Source organism: Ursus arctos, unplaced genomic scaffold, assembly GCF_023065955.2.
Source record: "Ursus arctos isolate Adak ecotype North America unplaced genomic scaffold, UrsArc2.0 scaffold_21, whole genome shotgun sequence".
Lineage (NCBI taxonomy): Eukaryota > Metazoa > Chordata > Mammalia > Carnivora > Ursidae > Ursus > Ursus arctos.
In genome coordinates this window covers 19,294,730-19,318,453 of record NW_026622886.1, presented here as the reverse complement: position 1 = coordinate 19,318,453, position 23,724 = coordinate 19,294,730, and the positions used below count along the sequence as shown (strand labels likewise).

At 35.3% G+C, this 23,724-nt stretch overlaps 1 protein-coding gene across 3 annotated transcripts in view; it reads right to left on the bottom strand.

Moving 5' to 3' along the window:
* Positions 1-23,724, bottom strand: part of CEP83 (centrosomal protein 83) — a 126,424-nt gene that overhangs the window by 61,055 nt on the left and 41,645 nt on the right. For all 3 annotated transcript variants that reach the window (XM_026499887.4, XM_057316283.1, XM_044384530.3), the window contains 4 exons: positions 18,202-18,474; positions 17,596-17,746; positions 9,026-9,118; positions 6,786-6,917 (listed from right to left, as the gene is read on the bottom strand). In XM_026499887.4, coding sequence (XP_026355672.2) covers positions 6,786-6,917; positions 9,026-9,118; positions 17,596-17,746; positions 18,202-18,374 — 549 coding nt within the window. In that variant the 5' untranslated portion in view covers positions 18,375-18,474. The remainder of the gene's footprint in view (positions 1-6,785; positions 6,918-9,025; positions 9,119-17,595; positions 17,747-18,201; positions 18,475-23,724) is intronic.

Sequence of the window (23,724 nt, the reverse complement as noted above, 5' to 3'; positions counted from 1 at the left end):
TTCGTACTACCTGTTTTTCAGTGTCTGAACACCACTGTTTCCTATATTTTGTCTGTTTTTAGTCAAGGCCTTAGGAAAAATTCAGTCCCTATTACTCCATCATGGCCAGAAACAGAAACTCCCAGATGGTATGAATCATGGTTCTACCACCTACTATCTGTATAACCTTGGACGAATCTCTCAGTGCTTCATGAGTGTTTTTTCATAAATGAGTGTTTTCTCATTTATAAAATGGGAATAATGATTATCTAACTCCCACAGCTGAAAGAATTCAAATAAGTATATATAAAGTGATTCTCTCAATAAACGAAGTATTAATTTGTGTCTTACCTCTATGTATTTCACTTCTTCAACTTCTGCAGCTTGTCATTTACAAATCTGAAATCTATTTTAAAATATCTGCTATGTTTATTACAATAATTAGTACTATGATTAATGCTGTCAGGTACTAACAGTAGTAACACCATTAATTTGAACATTTACTAGGTGTCAGGCTATTATGGTAAATATTCTGCACATGAAGTTTCATGTTCTCAGATCTCAGTTTTTAAAATCAAGTTAGTTGATCTTTTTTATGTTTCTACTATTCTAAGTTTCCCTTCTTCCCCTACATGCATTAGAATTAATTTTTCCTAAATTAATGATAGAATACAAAAACACTGTCATTTGTTTATATTTAGAAGAAAGTGGCACTTAAATTATTTACAAAGCTCACATTTTAATCTAATTTTGGATGTTATAGTTTCCTTTCCTTATAGCCTTATTTTCACCTAGTAAAAGAAAGATAGTCACAGGGAGAAAGCAATTCCCAGAACTATGTACTTGCCCCCAGACACAGTTACGGGAAGATTAGGGAATGAAATACAAGAACTGTTGGGAAATGAGCTGATGTTCACTGTGTCTTAAAAAGAATTGTATTGAGACTGAACAAGAGAATAAGGATAATAAAACACATGCCGCCAGGGCACAGGGCACAGGGCACCTAAAAGCAGAGCAGTCCAAATGATGGAAGTGAGATGAAGGTGGGGGGCACAGAAACTGAAATGAGAGATGCCTTGGAACTATTTAGATCATCTAAAGTACTGACCTGACACTGAAGACTCCAGAATGCTAAACAACAGGATCATATACTCCAAACTTTTGAGTATGTGCTAACATTTATTGAATATTTACTATGTGCTAGGTACTTATATAAGTACTTTACATATACTAATTTATTAAATCTCACAGATCCATAAGATAGATACTACTGTTACCATTTTACAGATGAGGACACTGAGGCACACAGAAGTTCAGTTCTCAATATCACATTAAATAAACATCTTCAACATTTTAAATTTCACATATAAAAAGTTTAGTTTTTGAGATAGTCTAAACTGTATCCATATAGAGAAATTTTTTAAATTCATTTTTAAGAGAGAGCAAGTGAGAGTTTGAGCAGGGGGGAGGGTCTCAGAGGGAGAGGGAGAGGGAGAGGGAGAGGGAGAGGGAGAAGCAGACTCCCGCTGAGCAGGGCTCGAGCCCAGGAACCCCAGCTGAGCCAAAGGTAGATGCTTAACTGACTGAGCCACCCAGGCACACCCATACAGAGAATTTTAATGAGTAAGATTTCAGAGCCCTTTTAAAAGGTTTGCCAAAATCCATCCCAGAGAATTCCCACTGGGAGGTAATTTAGTTTTAATTTGGGAGACTTTTGCCTATTGTAATATGTTTTATAGTACTCTGAGAAGGGTGCAAGTCAGAGAACATGGAATATTTTCGATAAAGGAGCCATATGGGCCACCTAGAGCTTCAGAACATACCAGGACAAAATTAGGAAGTGTTTTAAGAGGTTTCATAATGTCTACTGATAAGTGTGTCAGGATAAAGACCAAAACTTGTAAATGATTATCAGTTTTGTGCTACCAGTGTTGTAAGAAAAAAATAGCATGTGGTAACAAGGACCCAGAAAAGTTCTCCTTCCTGCAATAGGAATTTTGGCTTCTCACCAACCCCATAAAAACCAAGGTACAGGGGTGCCTGGGTGGCTGAGTCAGCTGAGTGTCAGCTGGGACTCTGCTTCTCTCTCAGCCTCTCACCCCGATTGTGCACACTCTCTCTCTCACTTGCTCTCTCTTGAATAAATAAAATCTTTAAAGGGGGGGATGCCTGGGTGGCTCAGTCGGTGAAGCTTCTGCCTTCAGCTCAGGTCATGATCCCAGGGTCCTGGGATCGAAACTGGAGTTGGGCTCCCTGCTCCGTGGGGAGTCAGGAAGTCTGCTTCTCCTTCTGCCCCTCCCTCCACTTGTTCTCTCTTTCTCTCAAATAAAATCTTATGGAAAAAAAAAACAAAAAACAAAACCAAGGTACGGCTCAGTTTGGAAAGCCATTCGGAATAATCTCAGAGACCAGTTATTATATGTTGTCACTCTAAAGTATTTTCATATGATACAGTGCTCACTGACCTCTCTCAACATCTTCATACTTCCCCACTGAATTACTCTTGCTTCTTGCACTCGTTCAGTCGACCAGTATAATCACCTATACCTAAAACTCTTTGTATTGTTCTTCATTACTATTTGCAGAATATAAAATCAGACACCAAATAACATAATGAAAACACAACAGTACCACTCTGAATAATGCCTATATATACAACTTCAGAATTTCATCTGTGTGAAGTCCCAGACTTAATATGTTCTTATAGCCAAATGCATTGAGAAATCATGACATTATCTTACTTATAAGATAAAGACATCTACTTTCATATATTTTTAATTCAGAGTATCATGAGGGAAATGTGAATCACTAGAGTGCTTCTCATAAAAACGCTAACAAAATCTTCCAAAATTCACTTAAGAACACACTAAAGACCATTCAGTTATTTTATCTGTAGAAGTGAAAATGCACAAGTATGGTGTGAATCATTAATGCAAGAAAAGCCAATTATTTTTAGTAAAAAGTAATATATACCAGTTTAAACTGTAAAATTAGAAGATGGCAGCAGTAGGCTTTTCTTTGAAGTTTTACTGCTGTTTCATGATCCACGATCATATCACTAAGTTCTACTGCTCTTGTGTACAGAAATTGGTGTATAAAGATAAGTGGTGGAATGAAAGAACAAATACCCAATTATCCACTAATTAATATTGTTTCTGCATAATCAGGAAGTAGAAAGAAAAGAACTTTGGTCTTATCAGAAAGTTTTACTTTTCTAGCCTCTACTAATTATGGCTTCTTAGCTAGCTGTTTATCTTCAGATTTCTCCATAAGACATTTAAATTAGGAAAATTAATGATGCCAGTGACCCCTTAAAATTTTAATATTATTTGGTCTTTCATAGGTGAAAAATAGATTAGTCATCAGATTTCAGATGCAAGTTTCATTCCTTAGAAAAACAACAGAACTAAGACACTAGAGAATACAAGTAATCATTATCAGATAAACATCAACATTAGATTTTAAATGCAAAATATAAAATAAAACACCAGTATCCTTAATCTCAGTGGTTACTCTTTAATACACTAAACCAACATTTTAGGCTGGTAATCTTTATCATTCTCATTTTTCACAAGAAAAATTTTAAATGTAATTCCCTTAACTGTCATGATAACAGTTTCAAAAACATTCATCATCATAAGGAGTATAAACTGACAGATCTCTTGACAAAATCAGTTGTTGGGTGGCTCCTAATTAAAATAACCAATGATTTGAAATTGCCACAGCATACTAAAAACTCTGGGCTGGTAGTTGAGGTACCTGAGTTCTACCGTAAACATGGCTGCCAACTTTTTGTGAGGCTTTGGGCAAGTTGTTTATCTTATGCTTCAAATGTCTTCATTTTAAATGGATAAAATAATACAGTCCTGCTCCATCACAGTGACTATTATAACAAGAGATCATATGTGAATAGAGCACTTAAAGTTGTAATGAAGTTTTTAATAAAAAAGGCTATTATATTTATAGTTTTCTAGTACTGTATTACCAGTGGACTCAAATTTCCAATGCTCATATACAGCGTCTTACATATCAGTCATGAAACAGTTTGCTCACTAATTAAAAACAAATATTGTGAAAATGTCTATGCTACTTAGAGCAATCTACACACTGATTGCAATCCCTATCAAAATACCATCAACTTTTTTCACAGAGCTGGAACAAATAATCCTAAAATTTGTATGGAACCAGAAAAGACCCCGAAGAGCCAGAGGAATGTTGAAAAAGAAAACCAAAACTGGTGGCATCACAATGCCAGACTTCAAGCTATATTACAAAGTTGTAATCAGCAAGACAGTATGGTACTGGCACAAAAACAGACACACAGATCAATGGGACAGAATAGAGAATCCAGAAATGGACCCTCCACTCTATGGTCAACTAATCTTTGACAAAGCAGGAAAGAATATCCAATGGAAAAAGGACAGGCTCTTCAACAAATTGTGTTGGGAAAACTGGACAGCCACATGCAGAAGAATGAAACTGGACCATTTTCTTACACCATACACAAAAATAGACTCAAAGTGGATGAAAGACCTAAATGTGAGGCAGGAATCCATCAAAATCCTAGAGGAGAACACAGGCAGCAAGCTCTTTGACCTTGGCCACAGCAACTTCTTGCTAGAAATGTCTCCAAAAGCAAGGGAAACAAAGGCAAACATGAGAACTACTGGGGCTTCATCAAGATAAAAAGCTTTTACACAGCAAAGGAACAGTCAACAAAACCAAAACACAACCTACAGAATGGGAGAAGATATTTGCAAATGACATATCAGATAAAGGGCTAGTATCCAAGATCTATAAAGAAGTTCCCAACTCAACACTCAAAAACCAAACAATCCCATCAGGAAATGGGCAGAAGACATGAACAGACATTTCTCCAAAGAAGACATCCAAATGGCCAACAGACACATGAAAAAAATGCTCTGCATCACTTGGCATCAGGAAAATACAAATCAAAACCACAATGAGATACCACCTCACACCAGTCAGAATGGCTAGAATTAGTAAGTCAGGAAACAACAAATGGTGGTGTGGATGTGGCAAAAGGGGAACCCTCTTACACAGCTGGTGGGAATTCAAGCTGGTACAGCCACTCTCCAGAGGTTCCTCAAAAAGCTGAAAACAGAGCTACCCTACAACCCAGCAACTACACTATTAGGTATTTACCCTAAAGATATAAATGTAGTGATCCGAAGGGGCACCTGCATCCCCATGTTTACAGCAGCAATGTCCACAACAGCCAAACTATGGAAACAGTGGAGATGTCCATCAACAGATGAATGAATAATATACAATGGAATATTACTCAGCCATCAAAAAGGATGAAATCATACCATTTACATTGACGTGGATAGAACTGGATGGTACTATGCTGAGCTAAATAAGTCAATCTCTAAGACAATTATATGGGTTCATGTATATGAGGAATATAAGAAACAGCACAGAGGATCATAGGGGAAGGTAGGGGAAAAAATGGAACGGGAAGAAATCAGAGAAGGAGACAAACCATCAGAGACTCCTAACTATAGGAAAGAAACTGAGGGTTGCTGGAGGGGAAGAGGGTAAGGGGATGTGGTAATTGGGTGATGGACATCAAGGAGGGCATGTGATGTGATGAGCACTAGGTGTTATATACAACTGATGAATTATTGAACTCTACATCTGAAACTAATAATGTTCTATATGTTGGCTAATTGAATTTAAATTTAAAAAATAATAAAAAGAATAGATCAGTTTGATCCAATTAGTACTTGGTAAAGAAAGGTGAGTATAGGGGCACCTGGGTGGCACAGCGGTTAAAAGCGTCTGCCTTAGGCTCAGGGCGTGATCCTGGAGTTCCGGGATCGAGCCCCACATCAGGCTCCTCAGCTATGAGCCTGCTTCTTCCTCTCCCACTCCCCCTGCTTGTGTTCCCTCTCTCACTGGCTGTCTCTATCTCTGTCAAATAAATAAATAAAATCTTTAAAAAAAAAAAAAAAAAAGAAAGGTGAGTATATTCTAATTCTTAATTCCAAATAAAGATGATGCAATAAATAATGCAGATGTGTTTGTACACAGAATATTTCACATAACTATAGATACCAAGATTGTTTTTCTGTGCTTTTTTTTTTTTTTTTTTTCACAATTCCAATAGCATTAGAGTTCTTATTTGAATATAGCAGGACAAACCTGATTATTTCTTTCTATCCTGAAAAATCACATAAAAGTCCATAAAGAATTATAAACACAAATCTCATTTTTGGCAAAATCAGGAGATAAAACATGAGTAGAAAGGCTGCCCAAGCAGTAGAGATAGAGTAGGAGAAAATGTCATAGGCAGCGGAGAGAAAATTCTGCAGTTGCAGATGTCGGAAAGAACAAAGTACACTTCTTGAATGTGATAGGCACACCCTAAAGTATAAACCCTTATTTCTCTCAGTAGAAGCAGGGTACGTGGGCTGATAGCCAGAGCTCTCCTGGATGTGGTTTGGTTCCAAAAAGTAGAGGGGGACAGTGCTACATAAAAAATCATATAAACAAACTACATTTGCAAGAAGAATTCTGTCTCTCTGGCTATGGAAGAAAAGAGACTATCTCCACTGACTGGGGCAAAATAAAGGAGGAACAAAAGAGGAAAAGCAAATAGCCAAAAAGAATGTTCACACACACACAAAAAAATGTACTACAGAACAGATGAATATCATGCCAAATACTTCAACATTAATTAATGAAACTTAATTATGCAATCAATTCTAACTTGGAATTTATAAAAATCATGATATTTTACTGACTAGAAGGATAAAGACTAAACTAGTATAATCACTCACCTCTGATTCATATTTTATTTTTTCTTCTTCTAAAATACGTGCAAATTCTTCTTTCTGGTGTTCAAATTCTGATTTGAGAAATGTATGTTCATAGCGAAGCTTATTATATTCAGTTCTATACTTTTCCACTTCCTAAATTAAAAGAAGGCTGTAATTTATGGCAAGTTTATAAATGAAATTTGTACTCACTCCAAAAATCACTTTTGCAAATATAATTTTAAAGTGCATTATATTCAAAGCCATTCTAAAAAGCAAAAAATAAGCTTAACAGAAATATAAATAAACCTGGGAAAATTCTTATGACAAGTATCCTACATACAGAATCAGTACATTCTTGAGAAGGTGCCAATAAAGCAAATTACCATTTAATTTACCTTATTTCCTCACTGATTCTCGTAATAATAAAAACAAATAGCACATCAAAAGTTTTGACCTGTGGGCCTAATAAAATAATATTTAATAATGTAGAATACCCTTCAAAATTAGTTAAATTTTAAAAATTAACTCTATAGTAAAATATAAAATAGCCTCCTAAGAGCCAGACAGGAATTCTAAGTAGATAAAAGATTATCTGATTATTTAGTACAATAATTTAAGGTTCAATCAAGTATTACAATGATAGTTCAACATACCAGTCTAAAGAATATACGTAGCACCAACTTTCCTGACTAACCAGGAACACATGGAAATCTCTGGTATGCTCGAATTCTGCTTACTAATGCTACAAAAGTTGCTGGCACTCTAAATTCAGTTAGAACTTAGGCAGTAGAGAAGATGAAGGACACATTATTTCAGCATTCACTAGGAAATTAAGTAATAAGAACACCTTCTAAAATATTCAGCTTACTCTAAATCTTTGATTGAAAGATTTCTCTAAGCCAGTTAACAAACCAAAAAAATGGGTTTCATGATTTTATTAGAAACATACTTAAGAAAACAAACAAACAAGTTTTACTTAACTTGATCACCTGCCTTAGGTCTAAGTGGCTTTGTCTAAATACAAAAACTAAATCTACCCCCAACCATAACGCTTTGGTTACCCAACCAGGAGGATATTCAAAAGATGACTTTACCAAGCCAATAAGCCATTTTTAAAAGCAGATTCTACAGCTGTTTTGTGCAATGTCAGCACCACTAGACTACAGCTTTCCAAAGGGGTCCATTTTGAAGGGGACAATATTCATGTGTTATGTGTAAGACCCAGTCTATTAGTTAAATAAAGTTACATATATAAATTGTCTGGCACAGTACTTAAAATACTTAATATATATCTTTTCCTATTCCATTTATTAAACATTTAATCATATTATACCAACATTTCATAAGAGGAAGGAAACATTTCAGTCTGAAGGAAAATTGTAACAAATTTTTATTTTTCTGAGGTTCCATGAAATACACTCTTTCATTCCACAAATATTAACTGAGCACCAACTGTATGCTAGGAACTTAGAATCGACAGTGAACCAAACAGATAAAGGTTCCTCCTCTCATGCAACTTACATTTTAGAGATGGTAATAAAGAAAATAAAAAATAAGCACAATAAATATACAGCATATTAGAGGATGATAAGTACTAAAGAAAAATAAAAAGTAGAGCAGGGTAAATGGGGATCCTAAGGTCTAAGAAGTGATGGGAAAGGAAGCAATGTTAAATGGAGATACAGGTTGGTCAAAGTAGGCCTCATTGAAAAGATGACATTTCAGCAAAGACTTAAAAGAGATGAGGAAGGGGTGTCTAGGTGGCTCAGTTAGCTAAGCATCTGACTTTGGCTCAGGTCACAATCTCAGAATCCTGGGATCAAGCACCAGGTCAGACTCCCTGCTAAGCGGGGAGTCTGCTTTTCCCTCTCCCTCTGCCCCCTGCTCGTGCTCTCTCACACGCTCTCTCTCTCTCAAAAAAATTATTTTAAAAATCTTTAAAAAAAGAGAGAGAGAGGAGGAAGTTGGCTAAGAGATATCTGGAGAAGGATACTACTGTTCATGCCAGAAATAACAGCTACGGCAAAGACTCTTGACTTGTTTCATTCCTGGAGTGCCAAAGTAACATCAAAGAGGCCAATGTGGATGGAGGAAAGGAAGTTAGGCAGATAATGGGATCTGATCTTGTGCAGCCCTAAAAGCCACTGTAAGGACATTTGAGTTAGAAGGGGAGCTACTGCAGGGTTTCTGAGTAGGGGAATGATGCTTTCGATCAGTCATACAAAGATAAATGCACAGTTCCTTCTATATAAATTACTTACTTCATCCAGATTCCTAAAACGTTCTCTCATCGGAGTTTCTAATTCTTGTTGTATTTGGGCTCGTAACACTTCCAACTTTTGTGGAGTTAACACCTAGTATGTAGATAAACAAAGAATTCTAAATATAAAGTCACAAATATTAAAATCAAGAATTCACGAAATTTCAACACCTAATTATAAGATCCAATTCATAGAAATTTCATAATATACCTAATTTTACAGTAATCATTATATAAACAGAACCATCATTTGAAACAATACATAAAGATCTCAATTTCAGGCTCTCAGATATGTCAAAAATTCCAATAACATGAGCTAAAGATAGTCACTGAATATTATTATTATTGTGACTGTTAGGAATAACTGTGTTGGCAGCTAAGGTTACCATGTTTGATATAATGGCTAATAGTCTATTTCCTAAAGCAATCAAAATAAAGGTGTAATAATTTGGTACACCACAGAGACTTATTCAGACTTATTTTCAATCAGAAAATGCTGACTTTTACTCTAGCCACCAAAACGAGGCTCCTCCTTATTACGCTCTTTTATAGAATTCATATTCCAAAAAGTGATTAGTATTTATGTATGCTACTGAAGGGCAAACACAGTCTTTATTCACCATGGAGTGTTCCCAACATCTCACACTACTGCCTGGCACATAGGATCACTCAATTATCAAATACTGGCTATAAAACAAACAAACAAAAACCTTGTTTGTACTTATATTAACCTCTGAAAATGAAGAGTAATATTCAGTTTAATTCATTCATTTATTCATCAATACTCCAAACAGTCCAAAAACTTCACTGAATGAATACTTACTATATACAAAGCATTTATTTTTATTTATTTATTTGCCAGAAAGAGCACACGCGAGAAAAAGAGAGCACGCGCACAAGCACAGGGAGTGGCAGGCAGAGGGAGAAGCAGACTCCCCACTGAGCAAAGAGCCCTATATGGGATCCAAGCCCAAGACCCTGGGATCCTGACCTGAGCCGAAGGCAGATGCTTAACTGACTGAGCCACCCAGGTGTCCCTATACAACACATTCTGCAACATACTAGATAATCTATATAACATGTTGTTCTAAACACCTTCCATGCATCAAGTAACTTATTTAATCCCTGCAATGATCCTCAATGTAGCTATATTATCATCTCCTTTTTTACAAAAACTAAAGCATACAAGAAGTCTAACTTTCTAAAGATCAAAAAAACTCACAAGAAGCATTTCTTGCCCCATAAGAAGTTCAAACTCTCATATGAAAAATAACATACATACAAATAACTATAAAAATAACCATATGGCTTATCAGACAGGTAAAGACCAACAGAAAAGATATTAAATATATAAAAAGTGGCACATCAAAGGAATGGGAAAACTAAAGCTTAGGTAGAACCGGAAACTTCAGAATTTTACATTCCCTGGGGAGAAAAATGATCCTCAAAGGTAAGATAAAGGCATTTTGGACTGAAAGGTACTAAGCGCTACAGACAATTTAGAATCCTGGATCCTTGTACATTAATGCTCTCTAGATACTGTGACAATCAAGGCCGTGCTGAAACATTTCCAAATGCCACTTAGGAGAGCTACATCCTGGTTGGGAACAAAAGGGAAAGAGGTGGGAGCTACAAGTAGAAGATTCCTAAATATCAGGTTCATACTCTCATATTTTACTCAGTATTCAATAGTAGATACTTAAATTTTTACTTAAAATGAATGACTATAATTACATAATTCAAACAAAGAAAATATTTAAAAAACTAAGTCTTCTTCCTTCAGTTATCCAGTTTCCCTCTTAGGAAGCAATCTTGGCTAATTTCTTATGTATCCTTCTTGAAACAATATACAAATATATAAGCATATATACCACTTTAAGAATGGCATCACCATACCTATATTTTAGGAAAAGAAGCAAGATGGATGAAAACCTTTGGTGGGAGAAAATTGGTGACTGGGGTGGGAGGAAAGGCAGTGAATGAAGCTGGGAAATCAGATAAAAGGTCTTGTTATAATCTGGTTTATGATGTCAAGAGTCTGGGTGATAGAATCAAGAGTCCAAAGTGAGAAGGGGTGGTAATTAAAGAGTAATAGATAAACCTTACTCAGATCCTGTTTCAAACAAAATAACTTTAAAAATAAGCTACATTGGGGGCACCTGGGTGGCTCAATTGATTAAGTGTCTGCCTTCAGCTCAGGTCATGATCCCAGGGTCCTAGGATGGAACCCCAAGTCAGGCGGGAGTCTGCTTTTCCCTCTGCCCCTCCCCCCTGCTCATGCTCACTCTCACTCTCTGGCTCACACACTCTCTCTCATCAATAAATAAATTTTTTTTTTAAAAAAATAAGCAAAACCGTGGGAAAATTAGAGAAATGTGAACAAAAATGCAGTATTAGGGAATAAGTACTTTTAGGTATGATAATGGTATTGGGGCTATGCTTTTAAAGGAGAGACTGCCTTGATATAGAATAGAGATCTATACTAAAATACTAGAATTGAGATAATATGATTTGCTTCAAAATAATCCAGAAGGGTTGAAAGACAGAGCAGTGATGTCAGAAGATGAAATAAGACTGGCTGAGAGATGGTCAGTATAGATGGGTATGTGAGGATGCAATACAACCACCCTTTCTACTTTGGTACTTGTTTGAGATTTCTGTAATTAAAGGGTAATTAGAAATGAAAGTGGTTCCACTTCCAACAGATTGCATAATAGAGATCAGGTTTATTGTCCTGCCTAAAACAAATAAAAGAATAAACAAAAATCAAACAGTTTTCAAGACACTGGGCATAATAAAGCAACAAAGATCCCCGAGAGACAAACAACAAAGAAAATAAGCTTTGAGAATGCTTCCAGGCAATGCACAGGAAGGGATATCCAGGCAGAGTCTGATGGACTCTCTGACTTAAGCAAATGGAACTACAAATTCAGGGAGAGCAGTGTGGCTAGAGTCACAAGCAGGGTAGCAAAAAAGAGCATGGCACAGAAATAAAATTATGAAGATCTGGAGAAGTTTCATTCAGAAGAGTACCCCAATCAGTGCATGCATGTAAGGAAAATATTTAATTAAGGCCAGGAAAAGAATGACCTGAAAGAATCAGATGGATGAGTAATCAGAGCTCACACAGAGCTATGAATAGCTCCTTTTCCCAAAAGCCAGACTGAAAACCTTCATTTCATTGAGAAACGAGTACTCAGAAAGTTCTCAGCAGTGGCAAGTAATGAGCACTAACATTAATCTGCCCTCACTTAAGAAATCTTAAAAGCAAGACCCAAAAAGATGAAACAGTTTCCAAGTAACTGTCCCAGAACAAAGCTCAAGAATATCAGAATACAAAAATATCTAGCACTCAATATAAAATTTACAATGTCTAGCATCCAATAAAAATTTATCAGGCATGCAAAAAAGCAGGAAAATACTATCCACAATAAACAAGAAAATCAATCAACCAAAACCAACCCAGAAGTGATACAGATGTTAGAATTAGCAAAGACATTAAAATAGTTATTATAACTGAATTGCATATGTTCAAAAAGCTAGAGAAAAGATTGAACATGTTAAGGAGAGATAAGAAGTTACTAAAAAGACCTAACTTGGACTTCAAGTGCAAAAACTACAATTTCTAAGATGAAAAATATATATTACTTGGGATTAATGGAAGATTAGATACTGCAGAAGAAAAAAGAACAGTGAACATGAAGACATGACAACAGATTCTATCCAAAATTCAACAAGGAGACAAAAAAGATCGAAAATAAATAAAATGAGCATCAGTAAGCTATGGGAGAAGTTTAAGTGGCCTAATAATGGAATTCCCAAAGATCAAAGAGGAGGCAGAAAAAAATATTTTCAGAAGTCACGTCCAAAAATCTTCTAAATGTGATGAAAACTGTAAACCCATAGACCCAAGAAACTGAATAAACCCTAAGCACCGTAAATATGAAGTACAACGTCATGTCAATCAAATTGCTCAAATCAGCAATAAAGAGAAAATCTTAAGGCAGCCATGAAAAAAAGACTCACTGTATACACAGAACAAAGATAAGGATGACAGCAAATTTCTTATGTGAAACAACATAAGTGAGGAGACAGAAGAGCAACATCTTTAAAGTACTAAGGGGTAAAACAGCCAACCTAGAAATCAATACTCAGCAAAACTATCTTTAAAATTAATTATTTTTAGATATATAAGGGCTGAAAAAATTTATCATAGATCTTACTTTAGAAATGTTAAAGGAAGTCCTTTAGACAATAGGAAAATGGTACTAATGGAAAGTACGGACCCACACAAAGGAAAAAAGAACACTGAAGTTGGTAAACTACCCAAGAGTTGTAATCTATAAGGTCTCTGATAAAAAAAAAAAAAAAAAATCTCGACAAGATTTTTTCTGTTATCTCCTAAGAATCTTATAAAAAAAAAACAAGCACACACACATCAGAAAAATCTATCTTCCTCCCAACCCCCAGCAAAGCACACAAACACCAAAGACACAGTATTAGAGGATTTTCTCCATGCCGTTTTAGGAAAAAAATAAGCTGTCTCTTAGACTTATAATGGAATACTGCCACCACTTGTCTCAAAAGAAAATTAAGAGAATGCTTTATCACACAACAGTCCATGTGTCATTACAATATATTAAATCTATATTACACCAACACTTGTCATGTTAATAATATAAAACAGACTACTAGTTTTCAAAGAATGTTTTAAGAAGGCAGATATTGCTGTACCAGAGATTCTTAAAAAAATAATGACAAACTGAATAATAAATTTAGTTCTGACTTCCTAGCAGGCAAATAAAATGGGAAACATACTGGGTTATATAGTTTCCGTTGCCTGGCACAAAGAAAGCATACAAATTTTTGGTAAAGTAACTTTTAAAATTTGTAACAAATATTATCAAGTAACTCATATTTTAAAAAAGGTTTTGCTAACATGGTACATAATAACAATGTAACAATAGCTAACATGTTCTATCCACTTTCTGTATCAAAGCACTGTACTAACATTGTCCAGGCACTGTCTCATTTCATCTTTACAATCATCCTATAAGTTAGGCACTATTATTATTTCCATTCACTACAACTACACAAGTGACACAAATATTCTTTCATTTACTATCTTTTATATCATTTTCCTATAAAAGCTAAAGGGATATTAAATCTTAGCTCAGAAAAGGCCTTTTGTAGGTAGACAAGATAATACATGTATATCCTGAACATAATCATCTTTCATAAACACTAAAATATTTCTTATTGATTCCACTTTGTTGAATTTACTTAACTTTATTCAACTCACAATTTGTATAAATTGCTAACATCCATAAAGCAAATAGCTAAATTTAGCTTCAACATGTGTACATAAATATATAGATCTTTATTTTAGCTTATTTTTTCCAGATAAATACCATAGAGAAACCACTTATGTTTATCTTGAAAAAAAGAAACTTAACCAGACAAATTATATGTCAGCAAACATCTGGGAAGTTATCACATGGAGAAATGTCCAAAGTTATTTTGTGTAGATCCAAGGAACAGTACAAGAATCAAGAGAGAGGCTACAGGGAGGATGATTTCATTTCAACATGAGAGGGAAAATAAGATATTTAACATACTCCAATCCATAAATAGTACTGGATCACTTTAAACATTCACTAGGTTCTCTCTCACTGAAAGCACTGAAGCAGAGAATAAAGATCCCTGTGTCACAAATGTTCCAAAAAGGAATTTCGCTTTGAGTAATGTATTAGTTTCCCAGAGCTACAACAACAAAATACCACAAACTGGCTATCTTAAAACAACAGAAATTTATCGTCTTACAGTTGTGGAGGCTAGAAGTCCAAAATCAAGTTGTCAGCAAGGCCACACTCCCTGAAGGGAAGGACCCTTCCCTGCCTCATCCTAGCTTCTGGCGGTGTGCTGCTGATCCCTGCCCTTCCTTGGCAGCTGCAGCCCTTCAGTCTCTGCTTCTGTCATGACAGGACATTTGCCCCACCTCCCTCCCTGCCCCTCGCCCTGTGTTTCTCTCTTTGTGTCTGTTCTCTTCTAAGAAGGACACCAGTCACATTGGATTAAGGGCTCATCATTCTTCGGTATGACCTCATCTTAACTAATTACATCAGCAAAGACTGTTTTCAAACAAGGTCCATTCTGAGGTACTGGGCGTTAGAAGTCCAACATATTTTTTTGACAGACACAAGTTAACTCATTACAGATATGAAACAAAGAGAGGATCATCAACTCTAAGATGCGTAAGCTTTAGGTACATATGAGACAAGAAAGAACATTGCATTACATATGAACAGAACAACAATTCCAATTCATTTATTCTATTTCTTCATGTCATTCATTCAACAAATATTTGCTAATATAGTATAAAATACATAAATACGAACAAATTTACTTGAGCACTGGAGATACATTGAAAAGAGCTCCTGCCTTTAGGGAGCCTGCATTCAAATAAAATAAATGCCATCATTTATGAGTATCTACTATGTGTCAGACACTGTACTAAAAATATACATGTTATTTCATTAGTCCTCACAAAAACCGCTGTTAACAACTTTTATACTCTTTACCACATGACAAAACTAAAGCATAAAAACAGATGTCTGTTGAAGGTCATCATCTCACTGGTGAACTGACCCTTTTTTTGTTATAAAAATGGCCTTTTTATCTTAAGTAACACTTTATTGTCTTAAAGTAAATTTTTTATCTGATATTAATATAATTACTCTGTTTCTTCAGAGTAACATGTGGACATGCTTATTTGTACAAAGCACGTACAAACAATAAGCTAAAGAAGACTATAGTTTTATACCTACAATGCCAGAAGAATACTTGAATTCCTTGGATGCAGTGCTCACAGATTCTCATTTCTATAGACCTCTCAATTTTTGTAAAACAAATTAACCCATCAATTCTATAGGCTTAAATTACATTTGCCTATTCAACTCATATTTCTGAGGTTTTTATTTGTTTAAACATCCTAAATACACCTAGGAATAAAACACCACAATAGAGGCTCCAACCCAAGCTTAGTGGTGCTGGTCCCAACAATGGAAGATTTCAAAAAGCGAATAACCAACTTCTAACACTGTTGTCAAAGGAATCCATTAATTGGGTGATATGCCATATTAGATGACTTGAAAAGGTAGCTTTTTATTCTTATCAACTTATGACTCCAGTATTAAAAATACCTTATCATTTGTACCAAGCAGCAGATAAACAGAAATACACAGCTGGTGTTCTTTAGAGATTAAATGAATACAGAAAAATGTAACAGCTAATATCTACTAATTTGAAATTTATAGTAAGTTTGACTGGTACAATAGTAAGTTTAGCTTTGGTCTCCTTTCTACGCAAATGAGAAATGAAATGATAGTACTATCCTTTGTTTTAGAAACTCCATTTTCCCTACACCACACAAATTACGTGCACATCTTGTTTTTATAGTCTTTTAAGAAGTCCCTTAAAAATAACTATCAGTCTTATCAACTATACCTCAGTAATAAAAAAAATTTAATAAATATCAGTCTTTTTTAGCTCAATTTCAGCTATAGTACTTAAAGGAAAATTAGTAAAACTTTCTTTAAAAAAAAATTTTTTTTTAAAGATTTTATTTATTTATTCGACAGAGACAGACAGCCAGCGAGAGAGGGAACACAAGCAGGGGGAGTGGGAGAGGAAGAAGCAGGCTTCCAGTGGAGGAGCCTGCTGTGGGGCTCGATCCCAGAACGCCAGGATCATGCCCTGAGCCGAAGGCAGACGCTTAACAACTGAGCCACCTAGGCGCCCCTAAAAAAATATTTTTAACTCTGAATATTTATCAATTCAAACTGGCCTTTCCCCGAATTATTCTGCACAGTGAAATATTTAAATCAGAACAGGTAATTTAATACAAATTTATAGGAAACAACAGTTTCATGGCTAAATCCCACATGGTAGCTAACATTCCAGAATATATGAAAGAATATTAAATTATATCACATGGACAACAGCAAAATACTCATCAAGAATGAATACAGGCAGAATTTACCAAATTTAGCAACATCTGACTACTTTTTACCATAGGGGCAAAAGGCAGGCCTCCCCAAGATGGGCTGTTTTGGCATGAAGATTATTTTGAGTTAAAAGCAATCAAAACCCAGCAGACTTAGGAAAAGCTCTACCTCCCTCTCAACTGCCTAAATTTAATTGGAAAGGAGAGCCTATACCAAGAAGAGAGCTATTAATAGAGATTCCTTTATACCTAAGAAATTTATCTGCTTAACAGGGCAACCCTTGTTTTCCAAACATCTCCTCTCACCATCCTGCTAAATGATCTTCTTTCCCTTTGTATCCGCAGACTTTGCCTGTCTCAGGATGTCATATAAGCCTACTGTTGCCCATCTTTGGAATTTCATGTTTGTGATGTCTGTGTGGATACTGCATACTTTCAAAACTAAATTTGATTTTCTCTTGTTAATCTGTCTCATGCCAATTTGATTCTTAGTCCAGTTCAGGAAGACCTGGAAGGGCAGAAGAAATTTATTCCCCAATAGTACTAACTGAAATATATTTTCTTACCTGCAGTTTCACTTCTTCTAAGTCTTTAGTTTTCTCTACTAATTCCCCTCTTAGCTCTTCAAGTAGCAGCTGAAATTTTTCCTGGTGAGTCTGCTTTTCCTTCAACAGGCGCTTTAGTTCATGTTGTGACTTTATGTACTCATCTTGCAACCTGATTTTTAAAAAAAGAAAAATTCAATTTTAAGGATATCCTTTGCTTTCTAATTGCATTACTTTATGTAAAGTCAACCGACACCACAGAACAAGACCAATTTCATATATTCCATTAAATTCATAAGCCTCTTTTCTTTGTAGAGTTTAATTATTAACACTATAGTTTATTAGTACAATTTTACTTGGGAGGAAGGAAAAACACACTTAGCCACCTAGATACATTAAATTTTATGTCTTGCTACTTTCAAAGCAAGACTTATAAACCACAGCACACTTGAGACCATGTTTAGTTTTGAAAAAAGTAATTTTAAAGCAAAAATTTCACTGTATTAAAGAAGTTTTAAATGTATATACTGCAAACTAACAAAATTATAATGTATGTTCCAGAGCAAACGTTCAGACAAAGATGATTTCCTTAATAAAGCCCCTTACCTCCAAATTTAAGGAACTTACCTTGTGTGTTCAGCTTTAAGAGTCTGGTAGTTAGTTTTATGATGTGCACATCGTACCCTTTCGTCAATTAACATTTTTTGCAACTCAGATTGAGAATTTGTCAGCCCACTGTCTCCACCAGGAGGAAAAATAGTGGGAAAAGTGTCCATATTGATAAGTAAGCAGTTAACCATGTAAAAGTAAGTCTAGCTTCCTGTTTGTCTTAGTGTTCTTTTCAAGGGTATTTTCCACTTCCTTCTTGCTTAGACAGACCCTCAGGATGCCAAATTATACCTGCACAGAGAAATGCACTTGGTTAGTGATGAATTAAACTCCTTCAGTGTTACATTCTTTTTATCCCTTCTTGTTATTCATCTATCATTTCTATAACAAAACCCAAATTTTCAGATTTTTTAATCGTTCATAAAACAAAAAGAACAAAGTTGAATTGTACCTTAACACATTTTCTTTACTCCACACTAAGTTTCTGTGACCATCAATATCACATCTTCAAGTATTAACCTAACTAGAATTACTGACTTTTCTAGTTTAGGTACTCCTGGATTCACAAACCATGGCTATTCCCTAAAGTTACTGGGGTAAAGTTCATTGAATGATCCTAGTACAAAATCCATACTCTGAAATCAGAGAAAAGCCACTTAGAACTTGACAAATGGTTGGAGAAAATTACAATATTCACAAAGATGACCTTCAGCAAGTAACTATGTGATTAATGCTACAAAGGGTCTTTTATTTGACACAAGGTGAACTGTACTCAAGATGCAGACTCAGATGAGAAATCAGTCAACACAAAAATGTTAATCACCTATGTGTTATGCACTGTGCTGAGAACAGGAAAGTAAATCACCTCAGCTATCCTCAAAAGCACTGATCCAGGATTATGAAAGTAACTAAGTGTTTGTTATATTTAGAAGTAAAAAAAAAAAAAAAAAAAAAAAGACAAAGTTCTTATTGTAAATAATTAAAAACAAAAGTTTACATCAAAATAATTCTGTTCGCTTTAGCTTTATTAATCTTTGTCAAGACTATTATATGTATTTTTTCCTAATAGCATCTCCCTTAGTCATGAATCATCATGAAATACCTTCTCCTACAAGATCTTTAGCACATAAAAACCAACCATCAAATTATTCAGTCTTTCTTTTAATATTCCATTTCTGATAAATTAATGTGATGTCTGCATATTAGCTAAGAAGACTTTTAAACTAAAATTGAAGTTACTTTGGTTTCCTGTCAAATCACATTTTAATAGAAGGGATATGTCTTCCAAGAAAACTTCTTGCTCATGTTAAATGTGCAACAGTGCACTGTTTGTAACAGCTGCCACAACATTATCCTATCAAAAGTACATATTTGTCAGAAAATTAATTACCTGGATCATAAAACTGGCATGTAATTTTGACTCTGCTTTTTGACCTAAATTAATTTTTAAAAGATAGAAACATACAATAAACTTACCTCATACTTTCTAATAATACCACCAAAAGGTATTATAAGGTTTTAACTTTAATTAGCTAAAATTTAAACTACATAAGAAAAACCAAGAGCTATCCTTCAGTCCCACTACTAATGAAACAAAGATTTCCAAGGTAAAATGAGTAATTTTTTTTTTATTCCATTTGACAGTAAATATTCTAACTCCTACTTTTAAGTGGAAGTTCGGTCCCCATGCAAATAAAATTCACTAAGACCTGGACATTTTAGAAAAACAGGGTTAAAATGACTTAAATCCTTCCCTTTTGGCACTAAAATCTACCATAAGTGCTTTTCAGGACTAACTGCAGGATAACCATTTCTCAATCACCACCACCATTGCCTTATTAACCTTAAAAAAAAAAAAAGTTTCTTCCTCCAGTTGGGATTGTAAAGGAGCATCCAGGTGCAAGATCAAGTATATCTCTTCCTGTTGAGTCTACAACTGACTATGAGTGGTAGGGAGTGAGAGCTCCCCTTGCTGAATCTCCCAACTCCATTTTAATGAGGTTTCCCATTATTAATTTTCACAACCTCATCTCCAAATCTAGTTCCATTGCAAACATATGTGTACTGCCCTCTGGGATCTTCCTGACTCAAAGTTATGAACTCCTGGGTTTATTCTGCCAGTAGTCATTTTCATATTTCTCTCCTTTAGGAATATTTCAGAATCACAGAAAACTGTCCATGTGCACACAAGTCCTACCAAGGTCAGAATAAATTTTATATCTGTTTTTAGGTGTTTTGCACATACATTCAGTTCTCCAGTCCAATAGTAATCAATTTATCAATGATAATCTTGGAAAATATAGTATCCTCCAAACAGTTATCTAGTAACATAGACAGAAAGACCTCATAAAACACAGTTCTTTCTCTGACCTTCAAAAGTGGTTCCACAATTCTATATTCAAGCTTACAAAGAATAAACTTGTATCTTTTATGTTAATTATATAAAGACACTTTTAGCTAAAAACAAAAACCCCAATTACCTTAAACACTGGGGGATATGTATTATCAATTTCTCACACCAAGAAATCTGAAGATAGTCTTTACCTCCAGGACTAGAGGAAAAGGTAATATAGATCAAGCCTCCTGCTTAGGACAAGAAAAGCTGGACACGTGTTTTAATAATCTGCTTGAAGACACTGGAAAACTAACAAGAGAATAAATATTTACTGAAATGGGAACAGGAGAGGATGTGGATCCAGAAAGATGAGACTGGCCTTTGGGACCACTCTTTCCTTCAAGGCATCTGCCAGTTCCAGAGAGGTGGCTGGGAGACTGAATGCCTTCTGACAGTCTTCAAATTCAAAGATACACAAATTAGACCAGCAAGGAATGGAGAAGCCCTGGTGAACACCCCCTTCATTTTGGATACAGACTTTAAAGGTTTACCCTTATTATTCCTAACAAGGATAATTTAAGTGAATGATATTAGCATAGGCTGAAACTTGCTCTAAAATGCAATTTGACAAATAAATGTGACACAATAAATTTTTTTTTTATTTTAAAACTCAAGTCCATGGGAAAATAAGGTGACATGAATTAAAGTCACAAGAAGCAGACAATAGACAAAAGGGCCTCACTATTAGAGTTATTAGACAATGATTCTAAAAGAAATTTTCTTATATTATCGTGTACAAGACAATAGAAAACAAGGTTGAGAATTTCGTGAGAGAATAAGAAACCATAAAAAGAAACCAAGGGAAATCTCTAAAACTGAAAAATTCTACAACAAGAAGTAAAAACTCAACGAGCAAGCATAACAACCTAGAAAAGACATAGCTTAAAGAAGTAATTAGAAGTGAAGTTAAAAGAATATATTTGAGCTGAAGTAGAAAGAGAAAAAAGGATGAAAAATACAAAGGAAAAAAAAAAAAAGGAGGACCCACAACTGAATGGCCAACTAATCTTCAACAAAGCAGGAAAGAATATCCATTGGAGGGATGCCTGAGTGGCTCAGTCAGTTTTGCATCTGACTCTTGGTTTTGGCTCAGGTCATGATCTCCTAGGTCGTGGAATCAAGCCCCACTTTAGGCTCCATTCTCAGTGAGAAATCTGCTTCTCTCCTTCTCTCTCTCCCTCTGTCCCTCTATGAGCTTGTGTGTATGTTCTCTAATAAATAAATAAATCTTTTTAAAAAATCTTAAAAAAAAATACATCCAATGGAAAAAAGACAGTCTCTTCAAGTTGTTCAGAAAACTGGACAGCAACATGCAGAAGAATGAAACTAGACCATTTTCTTACACGTCACACAAAAATAAATTCAAAATGGATTAAAAACCTAAATGTAAAACAAGAAACCATCAAAATCATAGAGGAGAAAGCAGGCAGCAACCTCTCTGACTTTGGCAACACCAACTTCTTACTAGACATGTCTCTAGAGGCACAGAAACAAAAGCAAAAATGAACTATTGGGACCTCATCAAAATAAAAACCTGCACAGTGAAGGAAACAATCAACAAAACTAAAAGGCAACCAATGGAATGGGAGAAGATATTTGCAAATGACAGAAGAGATAAAGGGCTAATGTCCAAAATCTATAAAGAGCTTAAAAACTCAACACCCAACAAATAATCCAGTTAAGGAATGGGCAGAAAACATGAATAGACACTTTTCAAAAGAAGACATCCAGATGGCTAACAGACACATGAAAAGATACTCAACATCACTCATCATCAAGGAAATATAACTCAAAACCACAATCAGACACCACCTCACACCTGTCAGAATGACTAAAATTAACAATTCAGGAAACAACAGACGTTGGCAAGGATGTAGTAGGAATGCAAACTGCCGCAGTCACTTTGGAAAACAGTATGTTGGTAGGAATGCAAACTGGCGCAATCACTTTGGAAAACAGTATGCAGTTTCCTCAAAAAGTTAAAAATAGAACTATCCTATAACCCAGGAATTATACTACTAGGTATTTATCCAAAGGATAAAAAAATGCTGATTCAAAGGGGCACATGCACCCTATTGTTGACAGCTGTGCTATTCAACAATAGCCAAATTATAGAAAGAGCCCAAATGTCCATTGACTAATGAACGGATAAAGAAGACATGGTGTGTGTGTGTGTGTGTGTGTGTGTATGATAGAATATTAATCCCTCATCAAAAAGAACGAAATTTTTTTTTAAAGATTTTATTTATTTATTTGACAGAGATAGAGACAGCCAGCGAGAGAGGGAACACAAGCAGGGGGAGTGGGAGAGGAAGAAGCAGGCTCATAGCGGAGGAGCCTGATGTGGGGCTCGATCCCATAACACCGGGATCACGCCCTGAGCCGAAGGCAGACGCTTAACCGCTGTGCCACCCAGGCGCCCCAAAAAAGAATGAAATTTTGACATTTGCTATGACATGGATGGAACTGGAGTGTTATGCTAAATGAAATAAGTCATTCAGAGAAAGACAAGTATCATATGGTTTCACTCACATGTGGAATTTAAGAAACAAAACAGATGAACATAAGGGAAGGGAAGGAAAAAATAAAAACAAGCAGGCAAACCATAAAAGACCCTTAAATATAAAGAACTGAGGGTTGCTAGAGGGGAGGTAGGTGAGGGGACTGGCTAAATGGGTGATGGACATTAAGGAGGACACTTGTTGGCATGAGCACTGGGTGTTACATGTAAGTCATGAATCACTAAATTCTACTCCTGAAATCCACCCTACACTATATGTTAACCAACTTGAATTTAAATAAGTAAATAAATGAGAAAAATACAAAAAAGAAAAGAAATACGGAGAATAAAAAATGTCATTCTAACAGATATGCCACTGGAGTCCCAAAAGGAAAAGAGAGAGACTAGTAAAGAAACAATATCTGCCCCCCCCAAAAAGTTGCCAACTTCCCCCAAAATGTTATAAACAAGCACATAAATAAAGAGAAATCCACATACATCCCATCAAAAAAATCCACATCTAAGAATATCACCTTAAGATTTTACTAAAGAAAAAGGGAAAAGAACCAACGTGCCTTGAAAAGAACCAGGAAAAGAACCAAGGTGTCTTGAAAAAAAGCAACAAAAAGAACTGACTTGGGGCACC